A 16,483-nucleotide genomic window follows, 5' to 3' on the forward strand; every position below is an offset into this window, starting at 1 on the left:
CAAGTTTGGTATTAATTTTATTCTATTTTCTGTATAACTTTAAGTACATAAAGGTTTATTTCCACAGGCCTCAGGAAATGGGTAGAAGTCAACAGGACAATCTCTCTTCCCACCAAAAGAGTTGCATATTTTGGTAAGTGTCCTAGAGAGAAAAACTGTAATTTACATCAGCAGTGCTGTGCGAGATTCTTATGTAAGACCTAAGACCAGGCTGCAGTGGAGACTTTAGTCCTTTGATCAGGTGCCCGGACAGAAACCAAAAGCAGTTGAGCATGACAGGGCAAAGGAGGCAATGAAGGTGGACAGGCACCTAGCACGGAAGGAGGAAGGAATTCCAGATTCCTCGGAATGGTGGGTTTTCCTCTTTTTTTTTTTTTTTTTTAAGTTGTCTCTATAGGAAGGTGCTGGGCAGGGACCCCAGTGAAAGGAAGGGGCCAAGACTCCTTTAACTGGCCTGGGTGCAGGGCACTGCCAGCAGCTGATACAGGAGAACCTGCACTCCCAGGTTCAGGCCCACCCAGGGTGGAATACAGAATAAAAGGAATGCTTAGAAGAAACCATGTTGCTTGGAATGCTAGATGGCCAAGCTTCAGCCTTTGGTCCAGTGCAACCCCTGCCTCACTGGTCAGCAGTGAAAAAATTAGTTTGGTTAGAAGAACAGCCTAGAATCACACCAGCCTCTGCTACCTTCATGCTCAGTGTTAGAAAAAGATGAAGTTGTGTGAACATTCTGATCTGTTAATCCCTGGGGACTGCTTTATTCTTCCGGAAAGACTGTTTGTTGGTCAAATAACCCCAAAGGCTGAAAGCTAAAACACACCAGTCCTGGTGTGCGGTTCCCTAAGAATGGACTGGCGGTGTGGTTGGGGTGATAGGGAAAAGCCGTACCTTCCTACAGAAGATCAGCTGACCTGCTCTCCCGCCCCAAATCTCAGCCTGAGGTATATTTCAGTGAAGGCAGGTAGCTGGGCTTCTCAGAGCAGAGAAGCAGTTTAAGAGCAGAAAGGTAAAGGAAATCTAGAAAAGAACCGTCCTGATAGATTTATCCCATGGTGTGAGGGGGAGGGCAAAGAACCCAGTGGCACTTCGCTTATCCAGCAATTTCTGTCACTGTGGTGACCAACTTCTGCCCATTCCATAGGGTCTTGAACTGCTCAGGGACTGGGAATTCATTCTGCAAATAAAAAAACACATTTAAATCGAAGCTACAAAAACAAGTCGGGGTTCAATCTTACACTTTCCTCCCAATGCCTGCTTCCACTAAACTCTTAGAGCAAGGAGGATGTAGTGAGAGCAAAACCCAACATCTCGTACTACCCACCTCCCCTGCCACTGACCTAACAAAGGAGCAGTGTGGTGTAGGAATGAGAACAAAGGCCCCAAAGCCAGAGGGACAGGTTTGAGTCTGTTTCCTATTGTTCCAGGATCAGTGATCTTGGACAAACCTGTGAGGCACAGATAAGTATGATATGGCTTCACGGCACCAGTCCAACAGGGGGCTATGACTCAACCCCAGTCTTTTTTACTACCCTGAGCATCTGCTCAACCTAAGAAAGGAAAAGCTTCCTTTGGAGCGCTCCTTCATGAGGTTGTCTCACATTCATGGGTGCGTGAGATGTGAGGCTGGACCGACTCAGTGCAGAATGGCCATAACGAGAAATCTTAGTCCCTCCTGTTTTTAGATCACACCACCAAAGAGATCAAGGGACTTACATAGTCACCGCCTTCAGTAGGAATGAGGACATTCATCTCAGAAGATTTGGCACTGACTATTTCGCAATCCAGGGAATTCTTGCTCAGGTAAACATGGCAGCCATCTGTTTTGTTGATGGAAATGGTTGGCACTTTACCCATTACCTGCAGAGAAAACAAGCACCTGAGTCCCAGCAGCAGAGGAGAGCAACAGTAAGCTTCAGGAACAAGCTTTCACTGTTTCATGTGATTCAGCAACTACATGAAAAGCTCACAGGTATACGGCAGATACTAGATACTAGAGTAGAGGTGAGCTGGGATGGGTGCTGGAAAGGCCTCAATGTAAGAGCCAACTCCTTTCATGCCACCAAAGCAGCTCAGCTTACAGACTCAGTAGAATCAGATTCCCACCATAGCAACATCTGTGGGTCAGCCGTGTCTTTCAATTAATTCCTCAGGGACCAAAGGAAGGAGCCAAGATATCAAGTTACCTGAACTTTGACATCCCTACTATTGATTATCTCCACAATGCCCACGACGTCATCGAACACCAGACCGAGTTTCTTACAGTTATCTAGGAGAAAGGGAGCAGATCAACAGTATAACTTTTTCACGAGGATTGAACTCGCCACCCCGAGATCAGGTCCTAGCTGAAATCAAGAGTCAGATGTTTAACTGAGCCACCCAGGTGCCCTATCAACAGTGTAACTTTAAAGGAAACTACTATAATAAATTTAAGAATCTTTAGGAATAGGTAGGTAAGTTCCAGCCCTCTCAGACTCTAGGACAAAGCCTGCCAAGACAGTGATTAAAACTCACCTACTGTAATGGAGTTTATTTTGCCCTTGATTTGCAATGTTGTGTTGACACATTTGTATATGTAAGCCACCTGCTTCAGCTCTGTGTCATCAATCACGAGGTTGGAAACATTTTCCTGATTTTCCTGTTAAAGAGATACCCCTTTTAAGGAATCTCATGCAATCTACACACTATCCCCCAACACAAATTGTCCCAATCTTTCGTTCCTATAATCTTAAGTCAGAACCCTGAACTCATTTGGCTGTGCTGTTTAAAGCCCCTGTCCCCACTTCTTGTTCCCTCAGTCCTGGTATTTTTAACTCACCACTCTCCACTTCTTGCCCTCTAGTTCAAGTACAGCTGGCTCCTTCTTTGCGGTTGGCTTGGGGGATGGGCTGACTCCTGGTTTAGGTGCAGAGAACGGTTTGGGGCCACTTCGTACTGGACCACTCTGAGCCTTCAGGGCGGGGTTCTTGTGAGTCTTCATGTCATCAGATACATGTTTCAGGGCTGTAGGAACAACAGCTACCTTGTGCCTCTCCTTCATACCACGGCTTTAGGCTGAAGCAGTAACTAACTTCTGCTCTCAGAAGTTAAACTGCCTTAAAACTTTCAAGCCAAAAGCTAAGGCCTTTTAAGGTGTTCTTTCATGAGCAGTTTTTGGAGAAAGTCTAAGAATTTCCCCTCCAACTCAAGGTTCATTTAAACAGTTCCATTTAAAAAAAAAAAAAAAAGGAATGTGTGTGTATGAAAGGAATGGTATGTGAATGCACAGAAAAAGATCTTGAAAAACACATACCAAATATATATTCATCAAATACAGTTTTTAAAGCAACAGAAGAAAAAGTAATACGTGATAGTAAAGAAAATTTGGTAAAAGGAAAGAAACCTCACCCACAGCTGACCTACCATGCCCCCTAGACAGTGTTTGCGTTTGAAATCGCATTCCATGAGTTTTCCTACTGATAGAGTTTTGTATTTGGTTTAACCATACACACTGTTAACAAGTTTGGTTTAAACCAGTTAATATTTTAAAATTTTCTCATGTTAATCTACAGTTTCTAAAAAGGTTTTTTTTTTCCTTTTTAAGGAAAAGATTCCATAATCACCTGCTGCAGGCTGATACACTTTTTGCTTTTGATTATGGCCCAATCTGTATAACCAATACTGACTGGCCCTTTCAGCTCCACCACTCCTTGTGGCTGTAGTATAAATACTAGATTTCTTCTTAAACACCGCATGATTCACTGTAGAAAGACTTCATGGCTGCATAGTATATCTCACTAGGAGGATATACCACAGTTAGCCATTTCTCTTACTGGGTATCTAGGCTGCTGGATATATATATGTTGTTATACCATTTTTTAGCTACCACAAGTAATACTATGTAACACTTGGTCTTTATTTTAGATGTGTTTACAGGTAGATTCCTAGAAGAGAGCTGTATCACTTAAATGTCCTACTTGCTGTGTACAAGGATGTCTACTTTCTATAAGCCAACATTGGTGAATCTTATGCAAAATGTCCACAACTAACAGACATCCTCTGAAGTAGTGAACCGTCCCCACCCCCCCCCAACCCTCCACACCAAAAAGACTTCCCAAAGAGACCATGTGGTAACAGAAAAGGCTCTAGGGTAAACTGCCAGCATCACGCCTTGGTTCAACAGGGTACTCTACATATGCCACTTAATACTAAATAACTTTCCTATGGGGCAGAGGGCTTCCCCCCAACTATAATCACCCATTTCAATTTCCATTTAAGCCAGCTTTGATGTCCCTTTGGGCAAACCTGAAGGACAGAGACACCCCAAATGAATTCTCCCATATACATACCAGGGTTCTGGTTCAGACCGTCAGGTCTCTAGTTGATAAGATCTGGCCCAAACAACTTTTTGTACCAACTCTTCTTGCTAAAGTATTCACTTACCATGTGTGATGCTCTCCCCCTGATTAATCTGCGCAAACAGTGCTGAGCGGGAAGCAGACTCATCTGAGCCTGAACTGGTGGGGACTGGTGGGGGAGGGGGGCCTGGTGGGGGAGGAGGAGGACCCGATCCAGCAGAGGGTCCAGATGGCAATCCACTCAATTCTTGTGCCACAGGCCCCTGGAACAATAAAACGCAGGTAACAGCCATCCTCTTCTCCCCTCTGTACCATTCCCAATAGAGCCCTACATGTATTCAGGGACATGGGGTACCCATCGTAGCCTTTGATGCTATGATTCATGCTCTCTATCCACATCCAACTTGGCTTTATTCCCTCTCTCATCCTTTCCCAAGGATCCTACCCAGTTCCATTTTGAGGCTTTTGTATCATTCCTATGGCCTCTACCCAACTCCAGCTCTAACCCACATTTCTGTAAATTGACTTAGTGTGCCATCAGTACCTCAGCCTCAACGAGTCCAAGACTGATGTCCTCTCCTGCCTGCTTGTCTACCTGTACAATCACGCCCTTCTTCCTATTTCAGTAAAAGATGTCACCATCCCAGCTTGACTGTTCAATCTTAAGTCTTCCAACCCCCTCAATTTCATCAAACTCCTTGCTTCTGCAAATTCTTTTGTACCAGCCCCCAGCACAAGAGCACTTCCATTGTCTGACCACGAGCCCTTATCCCTAACCTATAAACTGAGAACTCTCTTAAGGACAAGTCTGATCATTATCACTCTTGCTCAAATACCTATGACTGGTTTTTATCACTTATCATTGTCTAAAAGTCGCAATCAACCTTCCCTTCCAGCCTTTTCTCCAAAAAATCTGACTTTCTCCTTACTGAAGCCAGAGCTGACCAATCTGTAGCTGACCAATCTGTATTTATTCTACACATTACACGTACTCTGTTTAAGCTTTGCTGTTTGCTAGCATCCCTGTTTCTCTCACTTCTCACTGTTCTATTCTTGAAAAAAGTCTCAGAGCAGAGTACACCTGTTAAAAGTACAATCTCTTCCAGTGAGACTCACTCTCCCTTTTACTCTGTAATCTATATCTTAAGCATAGCATTTAGTTTGGTGATTTGTACTCAGGGGTCTTATATTCCTATTTTTAATCTTCCGGAGGGTTGGGATAATGTAACTCATTCTTCTGACTCCCCTCCAGCCCAATCATGGTCTTTGACCCATGTGTACTAAAACTGAGTATTTCTCTGACCCTTGCTTTCTATACTCTCTCCTCTTTCTACTCTTCACTGAAAAGACAAGCATTCTTTCTTGGACCTTGGTAGCAATGAAGTCTAAGAAACTTGTGGACCCTGTCTTGGAGGGACAGAAAGAGGGAGGAAAGACTTACTAACCGTTTTGCTCCAGGCCAGTCCGGTGGTATGGAACTCCTTAATGTAAGCCTGTAGCTCTGTCCATATACTCAAGTAAGCTTTGACCCAATCCACATGCTTCTTATCGCTGGGAGAATTAAAGAAGAACGCATCACAGACAGCCAGGGTATATTACAATAGGGATTTCAGAGCCCCTCCTATCTGTGAGCTTGTACCCTCCTGGCTGTGGTATGGCTCTGCTCAATGCTAGCTTTCCTATCATAATTGTGCTTTACTATTCTTTTTAACCTATTCTGTTAACCTAATTAGACTAAAATACATTAGGACAAGAACTGCAGATTTTATCTCTTTCTTAAAAAAAGACTTTATTTGACAGAGAGAGTACGCACAAGTAGGCAGACGAAGAGGGAGAAGCAGGCTCCCCACTGAGCAGAGAGCCCAATGCGAGGCTCGATCCCAGGACCTTGGGATCAGGACCTGAGCTGAAGGCAGATGCTTAAATGACTGAACCACCCAGGCACTCCTCTTTCTATTTCTTATAGCAGTATTCCTCAAACTTTTTGTAATATAGCAAAATCATTTTTTCTACGTAGACCTTAGGCAGAACATAATATACAAAACTAATAAAACTAAAACTAATAAAATTCTGTGCATGAAGCTATGCTGGAGAAGGTCCCTCGGACATCACTGTGGAACTCCAGGACTTTAAGAAACTCAACTGCCTTATAGCACAATGCCTTATGTCAAAATATGCCCCTCCCACCAAAAATTTAAAACTTCTGTGGAAGAAATAATCATTATTTGGTTATAGAGAGAGTACTGCACTATGGTTCAAGTCTCTCCTCTTACATATTTTTTTTAATTTATTCATGAGAATACACAGAGAGGAGAGAGAGAAGTAGAGACACAGGCAGAGGGAGAAGCAGGCTCCATGCAGGGGGCCTGATGTGGGACTCGATCCTGGGTCTCCAGGATCACACCCTGGGCTGCAGGCAGCGCTAAACCACTGAGCCACCAGGGCTGCCCTCCTCTTACATATTAGCTGGAAGACTTTATGGCTATTTAGGATAAGACCTCATTTGCTCAACTCTAAGGTGTGGAGTTTAATAGTGGTGTAAATCAAAACACTGCAATGCTTAACTTTAGGTTGCAGGAAGGATCAAGGAAATGCCTGGTGTTCTGAGACATATATCACAGACATGAAGGCTATTCCTTCAAAGTAGTTACTCAACAAATGTTGGTTGACTACTGATTGATGGAAGAAAGGAAGGGTGTGGGTAATTATGCAGCTGAGTGATAGCTGCCTACAGTCATTCCAGCTCAAAACTAACAATGGAGAAGTCAGTTAGGACTGGCCAACATATGTGGTTAGACATACAATGACCCACCCCCGCATCCTCCTGCTTACTTGATACCTGTGCTTTGCCAACATAGCCTTCCTCTCACTTTACCTGACTATATGAATAGTCAGGGTAATTTCCTAGTAAATATTACTGAACCTTTTGTCAAGGAGCCACTTAGAAATTCTCAACAAAGGAACAAAATCCATCGTGTTCAAACAGGCAAATTAAAGGGCATTTGTAAAACCTCCTCAACCAGCAAGGGTAAGGATTAGAAGACTAAAAGGGACTCTACAAACCCTGGAGAAAAAGCAGAAGTGAAAGCTGAAACACTTCCTGCTTACAAATGCAGCCTCTATGCACCAGTATCTATCAAACTTTCCAGAAAGCAGCCCTAGGGTACAGAACCAACGCAACAGCCTTAACCCCAAAGTGCTACTCCAGCAAGTAACCACCTGACTTGTCCTTTACCCCTTGAGAAAAAGCTGGACTTACACATCTTTGTACTCCTTGAGGACTCGGTTTGTGTAAAACATGGCAGCATCATTCATTTCTTTCACATAGGGACCGGGCTTGGGAGCCTAGAGAAAAGAGAAACCTTTAGTGACTCAGAGCCTCTCCAGCCTTATCTCCTGACCTCTTTCATTCCATCCCTTCCCTTCCATAGAAGCTGCATTGCTCACCATAGCTACCCAACCCAGGGCCTGGATACTTTCGCTGACAGCTGACAGGTGATTGAACAACTTGCTGCCTCGGTTCTTCTCCCGGTAGGTTATCACTTCTTGGATCTGCTCTGAGATGGGTGCCAACAAGTCAGAAAGTTTATTCTAGGGAAAGATGCAGGAAAAGATTCAGGTTAGTCTTTCTCCAAAAACTTTATGTGTTGGTCAATTCTGATCCTATGGGTAAGAATTCTTTATGGGCTATAATGAACACCCAAATAAACTCTGTATTCAATCCTGCACAGATTCCTATAGCTAAACTATTGTTCATCATCTCACTCTCCTCAGGGTAGATTTAGTGGCTCTTCAATGATCAGGACCCATGCTCCAGCTACACCATAAAATTCTACCATTTTAGCCACTTGTCTCTTTTCTGTCCCACTAATAAGAGATACTAGCTCATTTCTGAGCCTTAACTCAGGATGGTCTCTTCTCTTCCCATGAGGAACAGCCCTCCAGCTTCAGCCCCACTGGCCTCTTACAGTGTCTACTGTCTGCATAACCAATTCTGGCACCTTATCACACATTAGCACAAACTATTAATGGACCCATGTGAGTAGGTTTTTTTAAATTTCTCATTAATTTTTCAAAGACAAGAGCTTTGTCTCAGCCCTCTTTTATAATCCTTATAGCCCTCAATACATTGCTAGTATGTAGCAGCTGCTGAATAGAGATCTGCTGAATCAAATGCAATTAGGGGGCTTGGCATTTGAACAGGCAGCTCAGCAAAATGGACAAATCTTGTGTTTCCATGCTTTGTCCTTCCAGCTCAGTTTCCTGAACATCTCAATTCTCAGACCTTAGCATGAAAACAGTCTAAAGCAGGAGTCGGCAAATTTTCTCTAAAGAGCCACGCAGTAAATATTTCAGTCTGCTGCAATTTCTCAACTCTGCCATTATAGTTCATGAAGCAGCAGTAGACAATACTTGAAAGAATGGGCATGGCCGTATTCCAAAAATCTTTCATTTACAAAATAGATGGCAGACCAGATCTGGCCTGGAGACTGTAGTTTATCAACCCTTAGTCTAAAGCACAGGAAATATTAACAGTGTCTCAGCTGCCTGATTTTTATGGAAAGTGTGGGTTTGGAGAAAAGATTTAGACAAAATGCTCTAACCATTCAAGACCAATTAAGAATTAGAGTCTAATATATTTAACATTATATTATTTTTACATTATTTAGGCATGCTGAAGGTCCAGAGGTTTTAAAACAGCATTCACAGCATTTTATTAACTCTGCCTAGGAAAACCAAATGCAGAAAGAACAAACAGAACAAAACTAAAATCTCCAGGAGAAACCTGTTTTCTCTAATTGATTTCCATACCTATACAGCATAAAATTTTTAAGTAGAAGTAAACATAAGGGAGATCCCAACCACAGAAGGACAAGGGGAGAAGCAATACCTTAGGGGTTTTAGGATCTCCACAGCTGCACTACTAAAGCCCAGTCACAGTGAAGCAAGAGAACCATTCTCTATGACCTAAAGGGCCATGATGAATTTGGCCTCCGCCAAGAGGTTAAAAAAGGCTGTCTACTGAGAGAAGCACCAAGTCCAGGAGTAACCATGGTCCTAAGTAAAATGACAGAAGAAAAAAGCAAAAAAAAAAAAAAAAAAAAAAAAAAAAGGAACAAACAAAAAACCCCAAACCAGCAGAGTCCAATAAATACTCACTGGCACGTTCTCATGCATTTTATGTCTATTTCTGGGACTTGGTGTGAACGTACATGAGCCTGGAAGGTGTGTTTTAGTATGTTGTGATACTTAGCATAAACCTCTCAACTTGTCCTGAGCAGAAACCTCTCAATTCAAACCACAAGGAAACCGATTAGTGGTGAACTTACGCCTGCTGGCTGCTGACACTGAGACGCTGTAACCAAGAGAGCTCGCTCCAACTTCAGACCTGTGTGGACCATCTCCGCCTGCCAGAAAGGAGAAGAATTGCTTATCAGCAACACATAGTCGGAGAGGGTCCTGATAAGAATAACCTGAAACCTCCACTTCCACGTACTCTGGTAGCAACCCAGGCACTTCATGCTGCTTTCCTCAGGTACTCCAGATTCCAGGGAGTGACAGCAGAATGACATATACCACTGTTCCTGTTGCAACTAATCAGGGATATATATCCAGGAAATGAAGATAATCAGGGTTAGCCTTAGATGCAATCAGTTAGCAAATGTACATGCAGTGTCATACAAAGTGCACTAAAAAACCCCCCATCTCTCATTACCAAAAAAGCTCTTTTTTTCCTCCCAAAAAAACCTGAGGCAGAAGTAAAGGCAAAGGCCAAATTTATGCCTAAATTCTCAAGGTATTTACTCCTTTAGGTTAAAGCTATTTCTCAAAGTTTGGGTCATAACCCATTCACAGATTAAAAAAAAAAAAGAGTGCAGTGCAAGTAGGTTAAGCATTGCTTTGTGAAACTTATGACAGTTACAAATACATATTTCTTTTTTTTTTCAATTTCTTTTTTAATTTTTATTTATTTATGATAGTCACAGAGAGAGAGGCAGAGACACAGGCAGAGGGAGAAGCAGGCTCCATGCACCGGGAGCCCGACGTGGGATTCGATCCCGGGTCTCCAGGATCGCGCCCTGGGCCAAAGGCAGGCGCCAAACCGCTGCGCCACCCAGGGATCCCACAAATACATATTTCTTACTGACAGTCATAGTCAACAGAGTTTAAGAAACATAAGGCTATAAGTACTCTCTAATACAAAAATTCAAATAAGGTAACCTATTTTTTTTAGATTTGCATTTTGAGAACATACAAAGTGATACATGTTTTTAAATCTTTGCAAATGTTACACCCTGTATAAAATAAAAATGCAAGCCCTCACTCTTGTATCTAAGTTCCAGTCCCACTCACTAGAGCTAACACCACTGCCAACAGATGGCATATGAAAGCTCAAAATAGATCTTCCAAAGATCAAGCAACCAGTCTTACTGAAGGGTCAAGAAGATCCTAAACATGGTTACTGCTTACAGAGGACCACTCAGAGAACCAGCAGGAAGATTTTGGATCCTAAAGAGAGATTCAGAATATATATTTGAGTGTGGGGGTGGTGACAATGTAGGTGGTAGCACATGAAGCAAGGTGGGTGGAGAGGCACCTGTCACTGCCTACTTCACATTCTTGCTGTGAGCTAAGTGTGAAAATAACTCATATTAGCATAACTAATAACTATCATGCCTAGTTTTATAAATGCTAAGTCATGACTATGACTCCTTTGAATAAGCCACCCTAGGCTTGGTTATATAACATGTTGGGATCAGAACAGTAGAATGTTCTCACTATAAAGATGAACCAAGCCATCTTATATACATATATATATATATATATAATTTTTTTTAAGTTGATTATTTATTTAGAGTGTGCATACAGGGGGTGGGGGAGAGGAAGACTCTCCAACAGACTCCTTGCTAAACATGGAGCCTGATGCAGGGCTTGATCACGAGACCCTGAGATCATGACCTGAGCCGAAATCAAGAGTTGGATGCTTAGGGGGATCCCTGGGTGGCTCAGTGGTTTGGCGCCTGCCTTTGGCCCAGGGCATGATCCTGGAGTCCTGGAATAGAGTCCCACGTCAGGCTCCCGGCATGGAGCCTGCTTCTCCCTCCTCCTGTGTCTCTGCCTCTCTTTCTCTCTATGTCTATCATAAATAAATAGATAAATCTTAAAAAAAAAAAAAAAAAAAGAGTTGGATGCTTAACCGAACCTTCCAGATGACCTCCAAGCCATAGTTTATGCACCAAACAGTTATCAGTATAAAAGTCCACACAGAAAATATGATAAAAAGCAGAGGGCCTGGAAAAATTTGAGGAACTGCTCCAGTGCCTGGAGTGAGCCCCTCAGTTAAAGTAACAGAGAAGGAGCCAGGAGCCTCTCAAGGGGCTCTTAAATCAGAAGGAGTAGGATTTGAAGACAGCCACCAGTCCTTAAAAGAGGGGGAAAAAGGGCCAAAACATCCTTACATGTTTTTGCACATCTCCCCCAATCTCTTTACTGATCTTCAGGTACTCTGCCACAGGACCAGCAAGGAGTGAGTCAAATGCTTGCACATATGGAGCTGCTCCTGCTAAAGAAAGACATACCACAGAGAATCAGTCATGCACCAGTAAGATGATCTGTTAAAAAGCACTTCCACATGAAAGCAGAAAAGAAAGGTAATACAGTAAACAGAATACTGGAACATGAGTCCAGAAAGCTGAGTGCTAGTTCCAGTACCACCATTAACTGGTTGTGTGACCCTGACTAGGTTCCTTTTCCTCTCTGAGCTTAATTTCCTTTAATCTATAAAATGAAAATGAAAAAAAAAAAAAAATCCCCTGAGCTCCCTTTTAGCTCTAACATCCTACAATTCATTTAGTGCGTATGCAAAATGGCTAATTTGCCAATCATTTGGCCAGAGGAAATTTTAGTATCACTTGTCACTCAACTTATGCTAGAGTCGTTTTGCTAAAGAACAGGAAGTATCACACAAGCAGGAAGTTCTTATGTTAAAATAACCACAGGCCTCCCTGCATAAGTCACTTCCTCCCTGATCTGTTCACAGGCGATGAACTTAGCAGATTAAGCATTTTGGGAAGTTAACTCCAAAGGAGAGAATACACTGTGGTAGAACGATTTCAGGCCAAGACACTGAGTCTTCAAAGTATTCTGCTGTGCTAGATACTGCTTACCTTTTGGAGCGCTGTCTCCATACCCACAGTGCATGTCAGAAGCATGGGATACTGCCTCCAGGCGGCCCACTGCCCTCTCCAATCTTTCCACCAGCTTTTGCATGTCGGCCATAATGTACCACCTGCTGAAAGAGATCGTATGTCACTTGTTATTTTAATAGTACATAGCACTTAAGAAATAACAGAATACTCATGGGGCGAGGAGGATGCTAATTTTGAGGAACAGAATCAGTTAACAAATAAAACAAGATGAAAAACAGACTAACATATTTGCAAAATCATGAAGACCTCATTAAACAAGAGAGCTACCCAGAAAAAAGTGTTCACTGAAAGCAAACTTTTACTCATTCAAATTCTTACTGGATATCTACTATGACATCACCAAATATCTGTGCCAGAATTTAGAATTTACAAAGTACAGTCACATATATGATCTCAATTTGTGCCTCCCAACAACTATTCAGGAATGGGAGGTTAATTACTACAGTCTGCAGAGAGAGGAAACTTAATTACAGCGAAGTTAAATGACTTGCCTACAGTCACACAGCTAATTAATTAACAAGAAAGCCAGCACTCAAGTTTAATCTTCTGGCTCTAAGTTCAGTGTTTTTTCCTACAACATCCTGCTGCCTACATATGGAATGCTCCAAACCAAATTGAATAGGATATTCTTTTTTTTTTTTTTTTTAAGATTTTATTTATTTATTCATAAGAGACAAAGAGAGAGAGAGGCAGAGACACAGACAGACGGAGAAAAGCAGGCTCCCTGCGGGGAGAGCCCAACGTGGAACTCGATCCCAGGACCCCAGGGATCATGCCCTGGGCTGAAGGCAGACCCTCAACCTCTGAGCCACCCAGGCGTCCCTAGGATATTTATTCTGCCCTCAAAAACTTAGTCTAATAGTGGGTACTGGACATGTACACCAACAACTACAAACAGAAAAAAATGTTAAGGTAATAAAGTTGCAGACAGAGTAACAATTTCAGGAAGAAGAGTGTATCAGCTGAAAGAGTCAGGTAAGGATAGCATGGACATGCTGCCATTTGAACCAGGCTTCACAAATGAAGATGGGTATGATCTGGACTTGTAGTACGGAAGACAGATGCATCCAGAAGAGCTTTCTTTCAGATCTTTTACAAGTATTAATTTATCTCAAATTAGTCTCACTCACTGTCTAAATCCTAAAGAAAGCAAGCTCTACCAGAGAAAGGAACTTCTCTGGCTTGCTCCCTATTATACTCTACCATTTAGACCACTACTTGGCAAGAAGGTATTCAGTAAATATTTATGAAGTTAATGAACCTGAAGCACAGCATCCCAAAACTCCAAAGAAAAAGTGTTCTGAAAGTTGTCTATACTATACACGTAAATAATAATGTTTTCAATATACATCCACATGAAATGTTTGAGACCATAAATGATTAAAAAAAATCACTCAATGAGGGACGTCTGGGTGGCTCAGTGGTTGAGCGTCTGCCTTCGGCTCTGGGCATGATCCCGGATCGAGTCTGGGACCCCAGGATCATGCCCTGAGCTGAAGGCAGACGCTTAACCACTGAGCCACCCAGGTGTCCCTGAAAATATATATTTTAAAAAATATTTATTTATTTGAGAGAGAGAGCATGAGAGGGGATAGGGGGAGGGGCAGAGGGAGATTTTTAAGATTATTTATTTATTTGAGAGAGCACAGCAGGGGGAGTAGCAGAGGGAAAGGGAGAAGCAGACTCCTCGCTCAGCAGGGAGACCGATGTGGAACTTGATCCTAGGACCTTGAGATCATGACCCAAGCCTAAGGCAGTTGTTTAACTGACTAAGCCGCCCAGGTGCCCTCCCTGTTCATGCTTTTCTGTGTATAGGCTCTGGTCTCTCTGGGCCCAGTGACTTACAAGAGATTTCTTTTTAAAGTTATTTAAGTAATCTCTACACCTAATGTGGGGCTCAAACTCACAACCCTGAGGATCAAGAGTCGGATACTCTTCTGACTGAGTCAGCTAGGCACCCCAAGAATGTCATTTAAAAGAGAATCAGAGAAAAAGGTGAAAATGTGAACCAAATAAAACTTTTCATTGCCTGGCCTGGTGAAGTAGCAGAAGCCTCCAAGTCTCTGCTCTGCTCACAAATGGAGCAGACTAGAAGCAACCAATATATTCTCCCTTACATTATACCATCATCACCCAAGTACCCAAATTACTGACCATTCTGGAAACTGCCCAGGAAGATACTCATATACAATTCACCACAGTCTATAAATCCCAGGGGAAAAGACAAGAAATGCAATAAACTCCTAAACTATCTTCCATTAATAGATACCACCCATTCCAGGGTGTACAACTCTTAATTCAGGGTTGTGAGTTCAAGCTCCACACTGGGTATAGAGATTACTTAAAAATAAAATCTTTTTCCCCCTTCCTTTAAAGAGAGAGAGAGGGTAGCCCTGGTGGCGCAGCAGTTTAGCGCCGCCTGCAGCCCAGTGTGTGATCCTGGAGACCCTGGATCGAGTCCCACGTCAGGCTCTCTGTATGATGCCTGCTTCTCCCTCTGCCTGTGTCTCTGCCTCTCTCTCTCTGTCTCTCTGAATAAATAAATAAAATCTTAAAAAAAATAAAATAGAGAGAGAGAGAGAGAGAGAGAGAGAGAGAGAATGTTCCCAAGCAGCAGGGGGTGGGGTAGGAGCAGGAAGCAGAGGGACACAGAGAATCCTAAGTAGGCTCCATGCTCAGTGTAGAGCCTGATACAGGGTTTGATCTCATGACCCTGAGCCAAAATCAAGAGTCAGACATTTAAACAACTAAGGCACCTAGGTGCCCTGTTAAAAATAAAATCTTAAAAAAGAGAAAAGATACCACCCATTCTGTTAAAAAACACATTCCTTCATATGCAATGGATACTATAGGTTGGCCAGTGTTAACATGGAAAATATGAGTACAAGTGTCTCTAATGGCTGCCAGGGTTGGTGAATACTTACCTATCTTAAAAGCTTAGTAATAGAGGTTATGAGATTTTGCATCCTTCCCCCCTGTATTTCACTTGTACTTGTAAGCTTTAAATTGCTAAGCAAGCTACAGTTCTGCTGTCTAACTTAAACAGAATATAAAAGGATAATATGGCTATCATTTACAGTAATCTCAATCTACCATTAACCAAACAGGAGAACAGTACTTAGTTTTTTTGTTTTTAAGTAGAGGCAGGGTGACACTTGAGATGTTTTGGAAAAGAAAATCCGACTTGGGATCCCTGGGTGGCGCAGCAGTTTAGCGCCTGCCTTTGGCCCAGGGCGTGATCCTGGAGACCCGGGATCGAATCCCACGTCGGGCTCCCGGTGCATGGAGCCTGCTTCTCCCTCTGCCTATGTCTCTGCCTCTCTCTCTCTCTCTCACTGTGTGCCTATCATAAATAAAAAATAAAAAAAATTAAAAAAAAAAAAAAAAAAAAAGAAAATCCAGAACTGAAGGGACCAAAAGACACACCTTGTCTTATTCTCCATCCCTATACACATATTCCCGTTCTCCAGATGGTCGTGTCCACTCCCTAGCCTTCAGCTACCATTATCACCGTACCATCCTGCCTGCTTCTGGAGTGGCACGATCACCTAGAGACGAATGACTCCCAGAGTAGCATATCCAACTCAAGCCATGCTTCTGGAATTTATAATTTTAGAACCAGCTTCCTCCTAGACATCCCTAACTGGATATTCCAAAAGCATCTCAAACTAAAGTGTCCAAAACAGAACTCATCTTCCCACACCTCCCTTGGTGTCTCAGTAATCCAGCACTATCAATCACCTGGTAGACCAAGATAGTAACCCGGGAACTATTAGGCAGCAAAGGATAGTGGTTAAGGCCACCTGGGTGGCTCAGTGGTTGAGCATCTGCCTTTGGCTCAGGGCATGATCCTGGGGTCCCAGGATCGAGTCCCCTACCGAGCTCTCCAGGGGGAGCCTGCCTCTCCTTCTGCCTATAAAATAATAACATCTTTAAAAA

At 42.8% G+C, this 16,483-nt stretch overlaps 2 protein-coding genes and 1 long non-coding RNA gene across 14 annotated transcripts in view; 2 read left to right on the forward strand and 1 right to left on the reverse strand.

Moving 5' to 3' along the window:
• CAP1 (cyclase associated actin cytoskeleton regulatory protein 1) overlaps window positions 1-16,483 on the reverse strand; it is a 27,378-nt gene continuing 10,895 nt past the window's right edge. For 3 of the 12 annotated variants that reach the window (XM_072771761.1, XM_072771759.1, XM_072771762.1), the window contains exons 2-13: window positions 12,503-12,624; window positions 11,795-11,895; window positions 9,665-9,742; window positions 7,782-7,925; window positions 7,594-7,679; window positions 5,780-5,885; window positions 4,420-4,597; window positions 2,816-3,000; window positions 2,512-2,635; window positions 2,184-2,266; window positions 1,714-1,857; window positions 1-1,174 (exon numbers count right to left, since the gene is read on the reverse strand). In XM_072771761.1, the coding sequence (XP_072627862.1) occupies window positions 1,091-1,174; window positions 1,714-1,857; window positions 2,184-2,266; window positions 2,512-2,635; window positions 2,816-3,000; window positions 4,420-4,597; window positions 5,780-5,885; window positions 7,594-7,679; window positions 7,782-7,925; window positions 9,665-9,742; window positions 11,795-11,895; window positions 12,503-12,614 (1,425 nt within the window). In that variant the 5' untranslated portion in view covers window positions 12,615-12,624 and the 3' untranslated portion in view covers window positions 1-1,090. Of the gene's footprint in view, window positions 1,175-1,713; window positions 1,858-2,183; window positions 2,267-2,511; window positions 2,636-2,815; window positions 3,001-4,419; window positions 4,598-5,779; window positions 5,886-7,593; window positions 7,680-7,781; window positions 7,926-9,664; window positions 9,743-11,794; window positions 11,899-12,502; window positions 12,628-16,483 lie in introns of all 12 variants that reach the window. The other 9 variants (XM_072771756.1, XM_072771755.1, XM_072771760.1 and 6 more) reach the window with 3 other exon arrangements.
• On the forward strand, window positions 1,071-2,966 carry LOC140602372 (uncharacterized). The gene is made up of 2 exons (XR_012005311.1): window positions 1,071-1,969; window positions 2,151-2,966. It is a non-coding gene; the product is annotated as an uncharacterized lncRNA (long non-coding RNA).
• The window catches only part of LOC140603230 (uncharacterized), a 22,706-nt gene continuing 18,838 nt past the window's right edge, over window positions 12,616-16,483 (forward strand). The window contains exon 1 of the mRNA XM_072773864.1: window positions 12,616-12,639. Coding sequence (XP_072629965.1) covers window positions 12,616-12,639 — 24 coding nt within the window. The remainder of the gene's footprint in view (window positions 12,640-16,483) is intronic.

Source organism: Canis lupus, chromosome 13, assembly GCF_048164855.1.
Source record: "Canis lupus baileyi chromosome 13, mCanLup2.hap1, whole genome shotgun sequence".
Lineage (NCBI taxonomy): Eukaryota > Metazoa > Chordata > Mammalia > Carnivora > Canidae > Canis > Canis lupus.